This window comes from Trichoplusia ni, chromosome 16 (genome assembly GCF_003590095.1).
Source record: "Trichoplusia ni isolate ovarian cell line Hi5 chromosome 16, tn1, whole genome shotgun sequence".
Lineage (NCBI taxonomy): Eukaryota > Metazoa > Arthropoda > Insecta > Lepidoptera > Noctuidae > Trichoplusia > Trichoplusia ni.
This window is the reverse complement of record NC_039493.1, coordinates 4,043,350-4,063,895: the sequence shown is the minus strand read 5'-3', so window position 1 is coordinate 4,063,895 and position 20,546 is coordinate 4,043,350. Positions and strand designations below refer to the sequence as shown.

Here is a 20,546-nt window from a genome sequence, read left to right as displayed (position 1 = left end):
ATTTTATGTGAGAGCTGGGATGAGATATTTGCATTTCATTCAAGGTCACCTGGATTTGATTAATACTAAATATTGAGTTATTTTAAATAAAAGATTGAAAATAATTAAAAAAATAAAATACACAAATTATAAAATGATTGTCAATTTGATTATTTCTTGTTTTAAATAATCTTTGTTGTTTATAAGCACTTGTAGTTAAATTGAGGCTTGAATTTAAGTTAATTTAAATACGTATATTATGTTACATTTTGTTCCATAAAATTGTTGAATAAATATAACAAACATAGCTTAACCAGTAAACTAATACTTGTACAAGAAGATTAAATCTCATTTCATTTGTTAAATATTTCTAAATGTCATTTTATTTTGCCATAAATAATTTCCCAATGAACAGTGTGAATAGGTTCAATGTGAAGCAAACATTAAATATCAAGTGGTCCGTTTAAGCGTTTTCAAATATCTTTTAGAATTGAATTTTTCATTTGACATAAGTTTATGCCAGACCGTGATTATAATTGTTTATGTTATCAAATAATAAAAAAAAATTATCGACATTTCTTGAGTAGTTACTTACTGTAATAATTTCTGAACACCATTAACGCTAATATTGTTCTTTTCTTGTCAGACTATTTGTCAACACAAACAATAATAAATCTCCTGAAGCTTACAAAAACGGGAATAATTTTCGCTAGCGATAAATAATCTCGTAGCACGTACGTAGCATAGGTATCGTAGTTGTCACGTAGCCCGTAGTCCAGTACCCCGCTACGAAGTTCCCTATTTAAAGGACGCGTAGCCTTGCTCCGAGGTTATCTCGGCTACGAATCCTGTAGTCCCACTACAAGGTGGCGTCTGGTCCCGCTACGAGGTAAACTGAACTACGGTGTGATGTATCCTGGCTACGAGATGGAGCGACCGATGAGTTTCTCCTCGATCCAGGGCACGAAGTGTGTGACCCTGGAGTAGACGCCGGGGAAGCCCGCCTCCGCGCAGCGCTTGCCGTACGACACAACGCCGATCTGGTAGAAGAACGTCTGGTACGTCTGCTGGTTGTACTGCAAGTATATATGAGTATTTAGAAAAGTTTTCGTATGTGTTAAAATAGTGATATTAAAAGCCTGTGTCAAAGTGATAAAGTGCACAACGCACTTAATTGCAGCAAGTATATTTGGTGGAAGATTTATGTGTTTATGTCATTACATTTGTATATAAGAAGTAAATCCTGTTTTGTTACCCTGAGGTTACAATTAGTCTATAATTCTTTATTAATGTTCAAGAGGTTTTTATCCACATGTTGCAGTGGGATACAACTTTGAAGGCAGCCCGATGTATTGAAGTGTCGTATGTCTGTATTGGTATCTGCTAGCAGTGACTCACAATGGGCTGCATGAGCGGGCCGCCGCTGTCCCCCTGGCAGGCGTCCTTGCCGCCCTGCTTGTAGCCGGCGCACAGCACGCGCGCGTCGATGCGCTGCGCCTTGTAGGCGCTGTAGGCGGCCGCGCACTGCGCGTTGCTCACCACCGGCAGCTGCAGCACCTGCAGGTGCGTGGCTGATGGGCCGCCTGCACACACACCACATGAGATACTATTCATGATTCATGATTGGGAGGAAGTATTTGGAAAGGTTGAGAAAAGTTTAAGTAGAACGACTTAAACTTTTCTATGTAATGTAGGCAAAACTTTATCATCTAAAATTGTTTCCGAGAAGTATGTTAGAAAATAAGGATACGAATAAATGTTTAACAATAGAGCACGAATCTAGAATTCTGGTAACCTAAAAATCAGTTTTTTGATTTTTCTGTTACTGTTCACTGCAAAGCAAAAGCCTCCCTTCGATTTTTTCAATCTATTCAGACTATTGCTTCTGCCATCCATTTTTTGTGATATATATCCAAATTTTCGCGCCATCTCATATACTTTTACCATTATTTTTTACCATTAGTTTTTCTACTAAGACAACATCAACTTACGGAACTCGGTGTGTCCCCAGCCGGCGATCATGGGGTTGTAGTCCTCGAAGCTCCTCGCGCGGAGCTCCTGCTCCTTAGGGATGCAGATCGGCTTGATCAGGTCTGCAATTTTAAATGATTAATGCTAAAAACATTAAGAATACAAGTCCACGAAGGACCTCAATTAAGAAATCACATTTGAACAACTTTTTTCCACATAAAAATCGAAGAGAAATTAAGTGCGCAATATAAATTTTTATTTGAAAAGAATTACCATTATCTTTAAATAATTCAAATGTTAGAAAATGGCCTATACCAAAATTCCATCAAGTGTAATAGTAAGGAACTATACCTATATTGGGATCTAGTTCTTACCAGAGAAGGGAGCGTCGTTCTGTAGCACGAGCACTCCGATGTCGTTGGTGAAGGCGGTGGCGCTGTACTGCTCGTGCTTGATCTTCTGCTTGATGAGGATGTCCACGGGGGTCGCGCCCTCCGTCTCGCTGGCTAGGTCCAGCTCGCCAAGACGGATTACGTAACTGGAATTATGAATGTTTGTGATTTTCATTCGGGAATTTTGGAAGAAATTGTTGTTAGTTGTTTAATATAGCTTCTTTAGGGTTTGGCTTGAAGTGGAATAAGACAGTTCGAGTCAAATGGGGAACATTTTAGTTTAGCAGATGTAGGATACAAAGTAAAGGGCAGATCAAAAGTAACACATTCTATCGATGCTTATCCTCATGATCATAAATCATAATCATCATCGGCCTTGAATATCCCATTGCTGGCAATATTTATATTTTTTGTTTAAGCCATTCCCCTCTGTTTCTTGCCTTTTCCATACATCTTATTGATGGCATCGTCACGCCCAAGATATTGAACTAAGGCAAAAGCATAAATACATATATTTTTAAAGTAACTTAAGGTTTATTTTAAACTTCACATTCCGTTCAAAATCAAGTAAAATTACATGTGTCACACACACGAAATTCAGTCAGGATAAACAATATTGGTTGAAAATCGATGTAAAATACATTGGCTCGTCATTACAGTATTATTAGCTGATACAATGGATACAATCTGACAAGTGCACTACAATGGTACATTGACTTACATAAAAACTATTCGTTCGCTCGCGGATTCAATTATCCTTATTCGTTTAGTTGGTAGTTTATTTGGATTCGAATAAGGACGTTTACTGGGTAAAAAAATTACTTACCATCTCTTTAGAATCTATTAGTCAATTGGCTAAAAAATCAATAAGTTATTAAAACTTTTTTGCCTTTATCCCATTAAATTAGACTGTAAGCTTTTTGAAAACTTCCTTTTTGAAACCGGCATATGATAAAACAATTAATTTATATTGTCTTTCAATTATCAAAGAAGAACATCCATTAACAAAATCATAAAGAAATAAAATTATAATAAAAACAAGATCATGTAGCGACCTTCTCTCGTATCGAGACGGAGCGCGGCCATCGGCCAGTTTTACTTGGTCAAGTACAACGAGGATGTAAAGCTATCGGACAGTGTCGCGTGCGCAGCAACATGCACTTGTTATACAGGGTGCTGTAGTTGTTAAGTAACGTAAAGTACATTATTGAAAGCCATGTATGCCAGATTTTTGATCAATGAATTTTAATTATGTAATTTTTGAAAATTTTGGAAATTAATAGCGTTGAACTTCATCGCATGTATGTTAATTTTAATACACGATGTAATAAAGAATTATTAATAAAAAATCTAAGGGAGGAGTAACGGTTAAAAAAAAAGAACAACACAGAAAAGAAGCAGAAGTGACAACATATAAGGAAGTAAAATATCAGGCACGGGATAGTGAAATATAGAAAACGATGCACCAACGAGTGCATTTAAATTTTGAAGATGAATAATATTCAATCAAGCATTCAATAAGGGACTTTTTAAAACAACATCCTGTGCTGACGTCACATTTGACGCGGCGCGGGCGCATCTTGCTCAACGCAATTACAACATAACCGGTTGTGATACGCAATCAATAGCGTGATCTCGATCATTGATGATACCTGATAAGAATTTACTTTAAATATACATTTTCATAGATGATTTGCCACTATAACAAACAAATATGAATATAATAATCGGGTGTAGGAATTGGAGAGCTCGGCCATAAATTTGATGGGGGCCCAATTTTTATTCAAATTGCAATTTTTTTTTCTCTTTAGGCTTTTTATATGGACTTCAATTCACCTTTGACCGGTTTTTATTCAAGGGAATTGTGTCAAATAGCTAAGGATCTAATAGAACAGAGTGAGTCAATTGAATAAGTTCTTTACAAGTAGTGGAACAAAAACTCTGAGTTACGTTTGAGTTTTCACAAGCCAATAGGTACTAATTGCGAATATAACGTCAAAATAAAAAGTCTCGAACAAAATTTTCTCAAAAGACCAGTTCTTTTAACACCTTTAAATACTAAGATCGTTTGATCTTAGCAACAAATTCTAACAAAGAAGTAATAAGGATACTGAAAAAATCACAATCGCTAATGACTCTTAAGAGTATGCTTATGAACAGACCTTGGCAAGTATTTGCAGATGTAATGACGCATTATTTTAGAACAACACTGCCGAAGCAAGTCAAACAGGGTTCGGTAATTAGCAATAACTTAACATGTCTAGTTTGCTAACTGGGAAAGCCCGATAAGATTGAACCTTGCTTCTGGGTTGTAATTTTGCATCCTTATCTGGTAAGTTTATACCCAAAAAGTTTCTTCTTTGTAAACATAATATTATTTATAATTTTTGAAAATATTTATTTGTGTGTCGAATCGGTCGGATAGTCGGCTATGCAATGAGTCCTGACATTTTTTTTTTCAGAAGTGTCTCATAACAATATTACTGCTCCTAACCCATACGATTATATATGGACAATAAATATAAATTGCATTTAAGAACGCCTCGTGTCAATCGAATATTACATCGAGAAAAAAGAATCATCTCCCTGGTTTACGGGTAACTGTCATACTCAGGGGGGAAAGGGAAGTCCTTATGGTAGAAGGTCTCTACCTGATGGTAGAGAATGCCCAAAAGGACTTCCCCAAGTGTTTTCTCGCTAAAGACTATGACACTATGAGCCCTCTTAAGTAGTTCTTGGAAATTATCAGGTAAATGAACTATACAAACATTTACTTGGCGGTCCATTAGTGAATCTGTTAAAATTAGTTTTGCAAACAGACTACACGTCGCACTTGAGTAATAATGTACTTACAGACAGTTTTAGGACCATGATGCTGATACAAAACGTTGAATTCAGATTGTTTTTAGTTTCAGAGACATCATTGCCCGCCTCCGTTCACTACTAAGCAAATGCCTCTACCAATAACTTATTTGATTTAATTTTCAATAAGAATAACTGAAATACCACTCGGGTTCACTAAGGTTGTACAGCAGTTTGTTTGCTTCTAAATGTTTAAATATTCATTTAGCAGTTCATGTAGTACACAGATCATTATATGTACTTTGCTTTACGGAAGTGTTGCAGATATTATGGCAAAGAATAATGTGTTCAGAACGTAACGGTTGTATTAAATGTAAGGGTGATGTATGGGCGTTTAGAGGAACATTGTTGCATTACACTCTGACAACATAATTACAGCTTCATTACTGGCCGCTGGTGGTGTAGTTTACGAGGATTTTAATGGACGCATTATAAAATGAAGACTAATAGCATCGTATTTATTATGTACAAGAGCTAACCTATACGCAAAGGAACTACAATGATTTCCGTGTCACAAGGAATAGGGAAAATGGCAAGGATATTGGAAAAAACAAAATATGTAAGTGTTCATGAAGTTGCAAGTCCGATCGCTAACACAGTTAGAGTAAGAAACCTAATTGCAAAATATTGAAGTCTAAAATCACCAACCCAGTGAGCTAGCGTAGTGGTCAATGCTCAAACCTTATGGATCAGGTAAAAAGCCTGATCACACATTTATGGCCTAGTATTATGATTGAAAAATCTAGAAGTCGTCTGGATTCCTTTAAGCACGGACTTACAGCTGGAATAAAAACGTAACTTACAGATCGTTCTCGTGGTTGTGTATGCAGTGCGCGGCGGTGAGCACATGTCGCGCGGTCACCAGCGAGCCGCCGCAGAGCCAGCTGGTGCCGCCCGAGCGAGCGTTCTTGTAGCCCAGGAGAGCCATCCACGGGAAGTCACCTGGAGGGCAACGGGAGCGGTTTAGATTGAGGCTGAACTAAATATGTGTAAGGAGTGCGGAGGGCGACATAATTCGTCAGAGTGGTTGACCACGATCAGTCTTCCAAGGGTGTAACGACAAAGAAGAAGAGGAAGAGATTCTTTTACAATAAAATAATATTCTGTCCTTTTCGCATCCACGCAGGCTGCATCATTAGTATTCAAAGTGCAGATGAACTGGAAAATAGAGTACGCCATTGGATGCCCCAGTTTGGGTGCAAAAAATAATAAATTGCGACTAACATAGTTATTTCGATGTATTCCTAGCTATAGAAAATCCTGTAGAAAAGTTAACTAGCAAAAAGACCATTAGGATCATTATGGTTTAAAAATTGAGATACACTTATTACTGATTTTCACAGATTTTGATAAAGATTTCCCTTTATTGGAGAGACTTGGATTAGATTACAAAAGCTAGATGAAAAATAATGAAATACATTTTTGAAGATGTTAACTTTTGTACACTACAAAACATTCTTGTAAAACAGTAGAACTTACCAAGCTTAGCATTAATACCGCCAACCACTCTACTGAAGGTGGCATTACTGGTTCCGCAGACCGGGGGCTCGGGGAGGGCGTCCACGAAGTCTCCTGTCGTGGTCTTCGGGGCTGGAGTGGGCGCGGGCGTGGGGGCTGGTGTGGGGGCCGGTGTGGTGGTTGTGCTGACTGGTGGGACCGTGGGGATGCCCGGACGGGGACAGCATACCTGGAAGAGGAGGAAGGTTAGAAAATTTTGTTAAAGTTATGTCTAAGTTAATACGTTGGTGGTTCAGAGAGTGCTGCAATGCATCATGTCAAAAGTATTTTTAATCAGGTTCACGAATAAGTCTTCATTGAATGAGAGATTTTTTTAAGAGATTATTTAAGCCACCCATCTTTAAGTAAACACTAGGTCCATCACGATTTCCCCTTTTCCTTATTCCACCCATTATTCATAAACCACATGATGGTATTAAATCTTCTGCACCATATATGGCATTATCATCCTGTCTATAGACAGAGGCCAGAATATAGGCCAGTAAGCTTAGTTTTACATTAAGACAATGTCTTACCTTAGGCGCGGTTCCCTCGAACCCGCAGTGCGCCTTTCTCAGCAGCTGCACAGCATTGGGGTTAGTCCTGGACGCCTGGATGACGCTCAGGTACGGCTGGCACGTGTACACCGAGATGCAGCTGCCGACACCGCCCTCCACCGTCGTACATGTTTCCTCTGCAAAGGAAAGGTGCATGTTATGATTTGTGGCTGATAATGTGACTGAATTGGCTAAAGGGTAAGTAAATCTGGTTTCAGTCTGCCCGTGACCATGATACCTGTAAAGGTTTTGAAACGTCGGGAACTAAAATCTAAAATTAAACCGCGATAAAATCCGTAAAAGCAGTTTCAATTCAATGTCTAACATTCGCGTAAACCTAAGAAACCACTAAATCTGGTTTGTTTATTACATGTTCGTCTCCCAAAATGTAGTTAAAGTGCAACTGGCTATTTGGAGTAAAAAACTTCCTGTTCTTATTTCTTCTAAATTAGAACACCCAGTTATAATGAGTATCCTAATGAGTATCCTAATGTAATCCCCCTATCCACCAAGGTCTTTTGTCAGCAGTAGGATTTGCCCAGGGCTTTAGCTTTTGAAAAATAATAGTCTTACTACGGGGTAAATAATTACCCGAAGTTTAATAATTATAACAAAATGGATGCTTAACGTTCATCAAGAGTATTTGCTGAAGATGCACGTGCTAACACAAATACCTTTTAATAATGTTTATGAAGTGTAAAATAAATTGGTTGTAATTACTTAAGCATGTTGAGTTGTAAAATAATAGATATAAGGTGATGTTTCATTTGTCAATACAAAGGTGTGGAAACCGGTTTTACGAAGCTATTTGCATGTAACAGGTACCATCTTTAGGTTTAATTATTTATACTTAATGAAACTTTATAGAATGATATATTTTGTTTGATAACTAAAAGTGAAGTGAAATGAAATCATGTATTCTGCAGGCGAGATATATCATTTTTTTTTAGAATGCTGGCTTCGATATTCCCTATAGGGTTGCTCTGATAAGAAATGTCGAAAGAAAACTTGGGGGTCACAGTCTCTTTTAATGTCAAGACAATTTTAATTATAAACTTCAGCAGTATTTCTTTCAACCAGCCTTTTTAGGAAAGCATCAAATCGATATTAATTCATGAGAAAACACGATATAAATAGTTTAATTCAATACAATAGTATGATCAAAAGTCCTTCTTATTAATGTTCTAAAAGCGAAAGGAGTGTGAGTGGATGTTTGTTCCTCTTTAAAACTAGGTACACAGATAGCTTATAACCTGGATTAGGTAAAACAAAGGGTTTTTAGCCCGATTTTTATGTTTGCAACAGTTAGTTTAACTAAAATACCCAATTTTAGACCCAGTGGCATTGGATTGCAATCAATGTATTTGTTGATTTACATTTGTGTTCGGACCACGCCAAGGCAAAATAGTTAACGACAAATATATATATATATTTAAATGCGTCAAACACCAAAGTTTTATTTGCCTTAAAGAACTTGTGAACAAGCTGATAAATAAATATGAAGTTTGTTGAATATTCGCAAAAACTATGAGTGGCAAATGTGTGGGCGGGGAACTTAATGTTATGTACGACAAGTGAGCAGAGGAATAATATTTATTTGAAACTAGCTGTACCGGTAAACCCGTTGTTTTGCGCTTTTAGTTAATTCAATGAATTTCTGGTGTAGAAAAAGCATTACATCTGACTGAAAAAAAATTAAGGAACACTTTCTTCCACATTCTTTATTCTTCTTTCACATTCTTGACTATCAAAAAATACAAAAAAATCTCCATGTGTTTAAGTTAGATTTCTAGTGTATCTTCTTTATGAAATGCATTAACTTTCAGAGCCTTATGTTGGTCCAACCTATATATAGATAGTTACAAGTGCACAATTGATTAACGATCAATAAGTTTTTATTGCTTACAATTGGCATTTGCAACGTTTATTTATGGAGATGGCCAGTGAGTATTATTGATATCATGTTGTGGTCATACCAATGAAATTTCAATGCATTAATAGCCGATTGGTAGATAACCACGCGAATGATTTCAAAATGTTATCGTAGGGGGCAATAAATTTGATTTGTCAATTGTTTATGATATTGCCAATAAGTTCCTATGGAAGCCATTTTATTGATGTGTATCTCAACAAACAAAACAAAAAAGACATTATTCAAGACAGAATCCGCTTTCCTATATTTTGTAAATAAGTTATCAAATATCTACTAGCTATTTTACTTTATATTTTCTATTAGGTAAGATTTAAATTTACCCTTTCAAATACATTTTGATTCGATATACTAATGCAAGTATGTCGCGACTGATTCTAACAAACTTAATTAAATGCCCTTTAGAAGTTGTCACACGCGACCTTATAAAATGGTCATTATATGAACCTGCACTGGCCAACCAGGCGGCCTTGGTTCACAAAAATAATGAATACACACTTTTGTACGAACTGCATTAGACTAAAGTCACAGGCGTTGTGGACGATGATATAAGTCTGGACCATATGAGAACACATTTGATTACAACGCGAAGAATAAACTTTCACAATTATATAGAAATGGCATTTCTTTTGGACAGACTTTTATTAAACACTGAACCAAAACGCATGGGTTTGTATAACGGCCATCATTTGGAGATTAAAATATTAGTATACATTAATCAATTCTCGTTACCAGCTAATTATTAGTGCACTTGTGTACATGTTAATTAACGGAATAACAATTGTAGTATATTTAGTGGTTGTTTATTTTAAATCCTAAATAATAAAGACGTGCTTCAAACTTGTTATGTTGTCAACTTGTAGATAATGAAGTATACAGAGATATGTGTTACGTAACGAGCTGCGCTTGCCACTTGGTTCGCGTGGACTAGTGACGTTGGGCACTATGTTTTGTAGATGTCTTCCTTTGGTCAAATTTTCTATATTAGTCTTCTTCTCAAAATTGGCATGACTTTTTAATTTATGGACATTAACTAAATAGAAAAATTGAGTAAATTAACATAAAAGTGCTTACACCAAAACATCACAGAAAACCGCAATTAAAAGATTTAATCAAGGGAAGGCTCTAACACTGTAACTAATATAGTTGACAAGTTTTCACTTATGACCATCTTTGGCCCATGTTGCCTGATAATAAATTAAATGTTAATATTATTAACCTCTAAACTAAATCGCAGAAAATGTAGTCTTGTCTTAAAAAAATAGGAACAGTTTTTCCTCATGACAACCTATATAAAATTTTTCTAATGTTCCTCTGATAGGTCACGTCACAACTAGTCCGCGAATCGATACTATTAATAAAGTTTACAAGTTTATCGCACAGGGGTCAGGGAGGCCCTTATCCCGATAACCTTGACATATTAATGTGCGAAACATGATATTTATCATATCATCAAAAAGAAAAATATTATTTGTTGCTCTTTTAAGTCTTTGCTTTTAATACTACCCTTCTGGTTTACCTTTAACTGAAGAAGTTAGCCTGTTTTCGCTAAGACCAGAATCTAGGAATTAAAATTCACAATCTATACTAATATATAAAGCTGAAGAGTTTGTTAGACCATTCATCTAGGAAGATTTTAGGCTATATACCATCACGCTGCGACTAATAGGAGCGAAGATACAATGGAAAATGTAGAAAAAACAGGGAAAATTATTCATCTTCGAGGGCTTCCGTTAAAAAATTCCTAACTAATCTTCTAACCACGCGGACGAACTCGGGGGCAACAGCTAGTTCAATATACATACGTTCAGGTACATAAAAAGTGTATACCTTTCTATGAACCTATGTAGATATACCTTTATTCTCACTGTTCTCACAACGGAAAAAAAGCTACAAAATGGGTGTGGTTTAGAAATACAATGATTTAAAAAATTTAGATTAGTATAAAATATCTTGTATAAAATTAAAATATTTTGGCTAAAGATTCTTGTTCGTCAGCTTTTAAATACACGTAAATATTTTAGTGAGTGAGTATGAATCACACAAGAGTGAACTTGGTTTAAATGTGTTGCAATGTATTACAAATAAGGAAAGGTCAGCTAAATCGTATGCTGTTTGATCATCTAATGACCTGTGGTTTAATATTCATAGTCCGAATTTTATATAACGTAGTTCGATAAAGTTAGACGAAACACAATTTTAATTAAATTAAATTAGCTAATGAGACTAAGACTGACTAAGACTTTACAGTGTAGGATATAAAAGAGTTCCCTCCATAACGACCCCTTTGATGTAATTCAGATTTCAAAAATAAAACTAATAAGGGATGTTTAAAAGCTTTTGCAGCATGTGAAAGAAGATATAAAATCTATAGATATAAAAGCCATAAAATAAGCAAAACATAAAACTAGCAAAAAAAAATGTAAGCATTACGTGCGACGTGTCGCGTACGACTTGACAAGCGTTTGTGAGACCCACGAATGCTTGTCCTGAGTCTGGGTGTCTGTGCATGTGGCTTAAATGTTTGTGAAACCCCCGGAACGCAAGCAAACAATTCCTTATTGCGAGAGACGTAGAAGAAGAAAAAGATCGATAAATCGATTTAAAGGTTAAATGATATCATTTCTCTATGATAATGATATAATGATATCACAAATGAAGCTTAATAATAAACATGGGAAGTGAATTTATCTTTATTGGTTTCCCATGTTCATGCCATGCATGGAGAATACTGCTTTAAGTGACCTCAAAAGTAATTTTTGGTTCCATTTTTTTCCATCTTAATTTTTTTTATGAAAGGTTTTTGGGGACGAGTCTTAATCAGAATTGAAATAGATAAATACATGTCTAATAAAGGGAAATAAAGCTGGATACTCTTCCCTATCATCGTAATTGTCGCCTACGCCGCGCCCATACGCAAAATATTAACTAATGAATTAAGAGAAAACTAAATGTGCTATTAAAACCAGTCCTATTATTCTACTCCAATCGTTAGTTACATGTGGACGTCTGTTATTTTGTTATTAATAATAAATAATTATCATACATTCAATTAGTACAACCGTCATAACAATTAAACACAACTCGATTTCAAATTAGTTCATTAAAATAATGTTATTGATTTTTTTTTACTTTATTACAAGAACAAACCAAATATTAGTTTAAATAATAAATAGGTCCTCACTGAACGGGCTCTGAGGTCTGAAGTTGAAGTTGTTCCTGGACTCGGGGTCCGGCACTGGGACGAGTGCCGGTAATGTTGTGGTCTCTTGGACCTTCGGAGTATCCTCGAAGTTTACTGGGTCGTTCTCGGGAACTGTATTCTCTGTAGAATATTACGCACGAATAAAATAAGCAGAATAAGTACCACCGCATCAGCTCATGATTAAGGACTCCGTTCAGTTTGGGTCCGAAACTAGAAGTCACTGATTCCATAAGAATTTCTACCGTGATTATGATAAAAAAAGACCAAGACAATGGGTACACGGTCCGGTCTATTAAATATTTTTAGCTTAATGACTAGCCAACTTTCTTTGCAACTTTTTATGCACCTAGTCATTGGGCATGTATAATATAAAAGTATCTAAATGCTTGATATATATTGTAAACAAAAAGGTTAGGAAGTTATTTTAGTAGAGAATTTAAACATATTTTAACGCAGTACCTACAATATTGTTTGTAAAAAAACTATACTTCAGCTAGAACAAAAAAAAAGCCACTCCAATATTAGAACTGGGAAATTGAAAAATAATGGCCCTGAGTTTTAAAAGATGTTACACATAGAAATATTAAGGATACTTTTGAATCAGCTACATTGTTGTCATGTTAAGGATCGTAGATACCTACTACTAGCAATAATTAACAAAAGCATCTTCTTAAAAGCCATATACACAAACCGGTCAGATGAGTTGGTATTGAAAAATAGTAGTAGGTATTTTGATTTAGTTGAAAACTCGTTTTGAGAACAAGATATCCTATTTCCACTTATTTGATAATACAACAAAAAAAAACGCTTACAATTCTAAAGCTCCTAACTTCATAGTAATGAATTTTATCTGAATTGAAAGGTAACTCACCTTCATTCGATTTCACATCGTTGTTCTGTTTATTTTCATTTTCGTATCCATTATTTTCTCCTTGCCCTTGGTTGAAGTCATTCCCATTCTGGGGGCTACCATTGTTTGGGTTGGGTTGGAAGTTACCATTGCCTGGGTTGGGTTGGAAGTTCCCATTGTCTTGCGTGGGTTGAAAATTACCATTGTCTTGATTGGGTTGGAAGTTCCCATTGCCTGGGTTGGGTTGGAAGTTACCGTTGTCCGGGTTGGGTTGGAAGTTCCCATTACCTGGGTTGGGTTGGAAGTTCCCATTGCCTGGGTTGGGTTGGAAGTTTCCATTGCCTTGGTTTGGTTGGAAGTTCACGTTACCATTCGGTGTATTACCGCCATTACCATTGCTATCTGGAAAGACGACTGGTCTTCCGAAATTCTGTCCATTGTAAATACCATATTGATTATTACTTGGAGTTTCTTCAACAATGATAATTGTATCCTCATTATTACTACTTATTTGAGGTCTATTTGGCTGGTTGAAGAATCCTGTTATCCTGTCCTTTATTCTTCTGGGTCCTTGTATAACTTGGCCGAAGAATGGGAAACCATTCTGATTACTTCTTTCTTGGAAGAAACCTGTGGGATGAAGTTGGTATTAGGACTGTTTTGAATGAGAAGTGTGTAAGCTTGAAGCATTGAACCATATGTCCCGAAGATAAGCCTTAAATTTGGGAAGAGGAATTTTGCGACCAGTAGTCATGGTACTGTTGAGGCAAAGACCGGTCATGTAAGCTTGCAAAAAAGTAAAAAAAAAAATTCATAAAAAAAGTCGTATGGTAAGAATGACCGTATGTTTTTTTGGTGTTGACTTTTGTTGTCCAAGTTATGTGTTATTAAACATTTGTTAGTGATCCTACGTGATATAGCTTTATTCATCGTATCGTAAGAGCAAAGACAATAAAGTAACTGTCAACTTATCATAAGTGATTATAGTTTCTAGTATTTCCTGTTACTATATTTTTTCCGGCTAATTGTTCCGGACTTGTATGTTCTTTGTTTGATGAAAAAAACCTGTTCGTTTGTTACCTGTTCATTTTTACGTGAAATACCAGATTAATATAAAGTAGTTCGAAAGTAAAACAATTTTATGTGCCCGATTATATGACTCATATTATCTTGATAATACAAATACAAATCCTTCTTGTGCGAAAGGTCTTAGATATGCCAATTTATCACCGATTAGTTTAGAGTTCAGATTTCTAAACATAAATAAATAAATAAATAAATGCGGACAACATCACATACATTGTTCTGAACCCAAAGTAAGTTGCTAAAGCACTTGTGTTATGGAATTCAGATACAACGAAGGTACCACATACACCCAGACCCGAGACAATGTAGAAATGTGAATTTTTACATTGACCCGACCGGGGATCGAACCCGGGACCTCAGAGCTAGCGGCACCTTGAAACCGGTGTGTACGCCACTCGACCACGGAGGTCGTCAAAAACATAGAATAACATCGAATTTTTAATTGGATTCAATAAAACAAAATTGTTTGCGTTACAGTCACTAACATTTTCGAGGGCATTTAAATGTAACGAGTTAAAAATAACTTAAAAAATGCACCCAATCAAATATATCCTGTTCGGATAGTTACAAAAAATGGTCGCAATCTAAAAAGGTTTTATTCACGTCAGCAATTTTAAATTTGTAAACAAGTTACAATACAAACATTGTGTTTTGCTCATTGACACTGGCCTTAACGACTCATTGTGTTGTGGCGGCAAAAAATGAGGCAAATACATCAATGGGTAAATATGAGTAGATGAACCTTTGATGAAGTTTAATTCTATGGAGGTTATATAACAAATTCTGTGTTCCGTCTAACAAGAGACCTGTCCTTAAGAAATCATAACTAAGGCACAGTACAGTAATTAAGATTTTGTTATTCACGGTTTACCCGAAAATTATAATTATTACAAAAATGATGTATTAAAGTTGATATGATAAATATAATTATCAAAAACTACAATATTGTTATTATGACACACAATGAATTAGGTGCACATAAAATAACCAAAAACCGACACTCAGTATACCATTACAAGTAGCCACAATCACATGCTTTTACGCAAGTGAACCGTACAAAAAGGTTGTTTACAATTTAAAACTAAATTAGGAAGAGCTAACCGATACAGATAAGTTTATATCTTTACAAAACGGATCCAAACAGCAGTAACTGTTTTACCATGGTAAGGGGAATTCCACGAAACCGGAATTTTATTTAGCTATTAGATATAATTTTAGGATGAATGGTACTGCATCATTATCAAGCATACAGGTAAAATATACCGGATTATGACGTCATACGTTTTGAGGCGATATGAGGAAAATGGAGGTTTTTATGCGCATAATAATTAGTTATGGCCAGTGGCCAGTGTGGTCGATGCGGTTCATGGGCGGACCTCGAGGAGGTCAACGGGTCTAGGGTCAATTTGTCTATGATACAAAATAAGGCGAACGAATAATTGAATGGCAGCTATATTATAAAAGATTTTGTGGTTACATGTCACATATTTTTCTTAACCATTATGCGTTTTTTTTGTTGGTATTTTATCTATTATTTAAAAATATTTCTGTAAATTACTCAAGGTGATTTTTTTTTCGTTGAAGTCTTTCGTTTCTATACCACGAAATAAATCAAATTGAAGTTCAGGCTGGAATATGAAGACAAAATGATATTGTCTTGTTTTTAAAAACTAATCAATAATATAAACATAATAGGCTAGTAAATAGTATTTTTAGAGTCTGAAACTAAATAAAAGATAGTTTAGATCGATTAATTTTTAATATTCAACTGTCAATGCATGCAGTTTTATTCAGCTAGCAAATGTTTTGGTACGTGCAAACTTTTAAAATCGAAAACTACAAGCAAAAATGTTTCTTATTACCACCACCAACACCACAAATTCATAATTTCCTTTAAACTAATGCATTTCATGACTTCTTCTGGTGCTATACTTACCTACGTCATAATTGTGGTCATATGACATTATTCACACGATAAAACAACATTAGATACTCTAACACGAAATTATTTTGACGCAAAAAATAATAAAAAAAATTGCAAAAAAAATAAGTTTCTACAAAATGGCGCGCTTTTCAATAAATCAACGCGCATGCGCAAAGCGCAAATCAACTTCCAGCCGCTATTTGCCGAAATCTAACTTTTTTAATGACTTGTGACTCAGACATATTCTATTCGGCATTATTAAACTATTCGGATACACACAAGGTCAAGATGCGAAGTGACCAGTGTTTTTATAGCCCTAAGAACTGTTTATCTTTTTTGTGATTCTATGTTGATAATCAAAATTATACTTTTTGCTTATTACATAAGGAAAATTTAGATTTGTATTATGGGTATTCCATTTAATTTGTAGATATTTTTGTGGGTTAAAAGACAGCATCTCAAAGATGATAACATGTATAATTTAGATGATAGGCCCTTGTTTGTGTTATTATTCCTATGTTAGTTACTTATACACATTGTAGAAGGACATAATTAGTAAATTACAGTTGTATCGTTTCACTATTTTTCATGCCTATTGGCGTAAAAGGGGAAACCCTTCCGATCTCCACTGTGCCAATGACCTTCTGATCTCAAGATAACACTTAATATATAATTATACCTAAGTGAGTACACTGTGTGAAGTAATGTTGAAGATGTTTTAACCTTTTTGCTTCTAACGATCATTTAATGTTTATTTTGTTTCTACCTACAGTGTTTTCGTTAAGCATCACTGGCCGATGTCATTGTGTCTCGAAACTGACAGCAAAAATTCTCTTTTTTGAAATTAGATTTTAAAAAAGAAAAAAAAGCATTACTTATTTATTTTAACTTTTTAAGTTTAATACGTAACAGCTTGCGACCTATGTTTTTCTAGAAAACGATCAAATTATCAACAGCTTATTGTGTCTTTCAGCTTGAATCAAGTAAATATGATTTATAAAAATGAATCCATAGGTAAGTTTCTGTTTTTATGTAATTAAAGTGCGTTAAATGTTAAGCTTAAACATGAAATAAAATATATTATTGTTTTTACGTATTTAAGGCAAAATAATATTTTATATTTTAGACATATTTAATGCTGTACACAACACAACAATTCCTTTAAATCAACTCCTAAGTGATAGGTTTTAAGTACAAGATAAATAGTACCAATCACATCCGTGTTTACAAGAAAGCTGTAAACTTGGAAAAACAAACACAAAAAAAACTATCAACCAACTTACCAAATTGACCAACCACAATTTGAACACACAGACAAACACACAAGAAAGCACAAAACCCTTTAGCCATGATCATAACACTTCGCGGCCGCGATTGGACGCGTTTTTTTTTCGGACAACGAGTCGGACGCGCGCGTCCGTCGGCACTTGACACTGTACTGTGGTCAGACGGTTTAAGATGTGATATAAACCATGATCATGTACGTCATCCGATAGGGAAATTCATATTGTATTAATCGGAAACTTTGATAACCTATCCGGTGCAGTGGAAGTAAGCGGTGATACATTTTTGGCCTTCGTTTAAGCTTGTACGTACTTATGGTGATTAATATTGACTTTTTAATTATTATGTTACACAAGTTCATTAAGTATTATAGAGTTGGTTTTTATGTGGGTTGGTGCATTGTGTGTACATTTTTGGATATCTATGATGGTGTATGTTTTAGGTAGTGCAGCTATTTCAGCAGGCAGGAACTTTACAATTACAAAATCCTGATTACACGATTGGCCAAAAACATTCCCTGATCCAAATTTGAAACTTTTAAGGATAATCTTTAGAATTCTTATTCCCATGCCAGTAACACTGGTCATCATAATCTATGTGTCATTCATAATACAAGTTTTTTTTAGTTTGGAACTAGGTAGTGTTGTGTAATACATGTGGCAAAAAGCTTTCATACGAAAGGTGTAAGGACTTTTAGTTATAAGCTTATATGAAAAAAATAATTTAAAGGGCATTTTAAAATTTTACGTTACGTACGTTATTTTAAGTCTCTTTTAAAACGAGGGCTTTGAGGAAATTTTGAAACGCAAGATCTAGGAATAAAATTTACAAATTTTGTTTCAGTAAATAAAATGACGGTACAGCATAGCCTAGTACAGCCTAGCGCAGACAGACATCCAGCGCAGCCTCAGCAATAGGGTTCCTGTTCAACTCTTCGGGTACAGAACCCTAATAACCAGGATATAATACAACAATATAATTCTACAAGTCATTATAAAATATTTACGAGAATCCTCTACAGTTTAGAGCGATCATGTGTTTATGTATTTATCTCAAGGATTGACGATAAAATATCATAATTGTTATAAGTGTGCGATCGTCATTTTTCATCTGAACATGTAGCGCAAACAAGCATATTTAATACCTCAGAATGGGAAAATCATGGAGCTTAATATGATTTTGTGGAAGCATACCCCGTACCCCGTATGTTTGTTTCATCTTTACTCTCAAACAGCTCTACCGATTTCAATCATATTTTGTATGGAGGTAGACGACATATCGGATAAGCTACTTTTATCCACATTAGAGAATGTTTTTGACATCCAGGCAGGCTGCACTAAGTCATAAATTGTAAAATCATATGTTAATCCAATATATCTTACCTCGCTGTAACTTCCCATTTTTCTTCCTCCCGCCTATCTTAGTCTTCTTCACGATCACTTGGTACCTATTCTTGGTATTATAAACCTGATTCGGAGCATATCCAGTAGTACTAACATTCCCATTCAGTGAGTATATATTTTCTTTCTTCCCCTGTACCGATTTATAAGCACTGTAGCTTGGAAACCCTTGGTATGGGGTGCCATACGTGTGGTACTTATGCCCAGAGGTGTACACATACTGGTAACATGGCTTGCTACCGTATGAGCCGCCGTAGGACACGCTAGGTGTCGACCACTTTTTGCCTTGGGTGTAATGTGCGCGGCCATATTGGCAGGGGTGTAGTGATGGTTGTGGCTGAGGGTACCCGTAGCTGTAACCCACGTCATGTCCGGGCGAGCCATGGGATCCGTGCCCGTATAAATTCTGGAATAGAGCTTCCAAAGCTTCGTAATACTCCGGCGACGGCGTAGGACTCGGTGGCTTGTATACAAGCGGCGTATTCAAACATCTCTGAGAATTTTGAGCCAGAATCAGGAGCACTGGGAAGGATTGTATCAAAGTGCAGATAGTTGATTGTTTCATCGTCATGGTGCGGTCTTACTGAAATGTCGAACTAAACTGATCCAAATTGATGTTTTTCTGGTATTTCAAAATTGGGTTATCGGAAAATCGCTCACCATTTATTTCGTAAGCCTTATTAAAGTATTGAGTAACGGTTATGCATGCTGGCATGGAATTGAATAGCCGTAATAGATACATTGTCCATGTATTGTAATGATTTTATCAATCTGATATGATCTTACACTTTTAAAATAACAAGCCTACTTTCTATTTTATTGAAAAATTACCTGATATAGCTTCATCGCATCTGGTTTTTTCCATAAGTATTCATGACAAATTCATGAACTTTTCTCATAAATGTAATATGTTTTAGTCTTAGTTTACCTAAATATTGCATGTTGTATACGCATGTTACGCACTGTCTATGACATATATATTTCCCAATATGGTGCAAGTTAGAGCAAGCTGTCAGTCAACGACAATGTATCACATCAAGGCTGCAAAGACAGTTTATCTTAAATAACACTTTCGAATATCCTTTTCTGACCATTATTCTATTAATCAGACCAAAGTGTACACCGACAGTAAAAACAGTTGCATTATCAACCTTATGACTTCGAAATAAGGTGCTGAGATTTTGTGTCTATCTACGTAATATGGAACCCTAGATGGAAATTCCTGACATACGGAATTCCATACAATTTATTTCACATTATCGGGATTCTTTTAAAATGTATGACTAAGTACGTGGGTGGAATATAATGCGTGAGTAATTGCTTGTGAGACAGTTTTACCGAAGTATTTAAAATTATTGTCATATGATACAGATAGTCATGGCTTTTTCCTCGGGTCCTGAGTTCCGATTAAAGGTAGTAGGGTTACATAGTGCATAGGTACAAAGAATACTCTCATACTCTAATACACTCCAATTTGTTTGTGCATCAACAGAATTACAGTTGCAGTTTTTTTGCAATTTGTTGCTTTTTTGTCCGTCTGTTATGTGCAAATCTTGTCTCACGGCAATTTAGTCCAATAAAATGGACAAACCGGTTCAAAATTGTCGTC

At 35.5% G+C, this 20,546-nt stretch overlaps 1 protein-coding gene across 1 annotated transcript; it reads right to left on the bottom strand.

Moving 5' to 3' along the window:
* Positions 1–141: 141 nt before the first annotated feature.
* Positions 142–17,674, bottom strand: LOC113501706 (venom serine protease Bi-VSP-like). Its single transcript, XM_026882909.1, has 10 exons — positions 17,537–17,674; positions 13,265–13,873; positions 12,373–12,513; positions 7,238–7,395; positions 6,684–6,891; positions 6,008–6,146; positions 2,325–2,488; positions 1,971–2,072; positions 1,378–1,562; positions 142–1,055 (listed from the first exon to the last, which is right to left on the bottom strand). Exons 1-10 carry the CDS (start codon positions 17,607–17,609, stop codon positions 900–902), a joined length of 1,935 nt encoding a protein of 644 aa, XP_026738710.1. The 5' UTR covers positions 17,610–17,674; the 3' UTR covers positions 142–899.
* Positions 17,675–20,546: the final 2,872 nt, after the last annotated feature.

Excerpts from the sequence above, each read along its gene's own strand:
- LOC113501706 (XM_026882909.1), bottom strand. The coding sequence starts at position 17,609 with ATGATCATGGCTAAAGGGTTTTGTGCTTTCTTGTGTGTTTGTCTGTGT. Across the intron at positions 6,147-6,683 it reads CGGTATTAATGCTAAGCTTG|GTGACTTCCCGTGGATGGCT; the intron begins GTAAGTTCTACT and ends GTTGCCCTCCAG. Across the intron at positions 1,056-1,377 it reads GCCCGCTCATGCAGCCCATT|TACAACCAGCAGACGTACCA; the intron begins GTGAGTCACTGC and ends ATATACTTGCAG.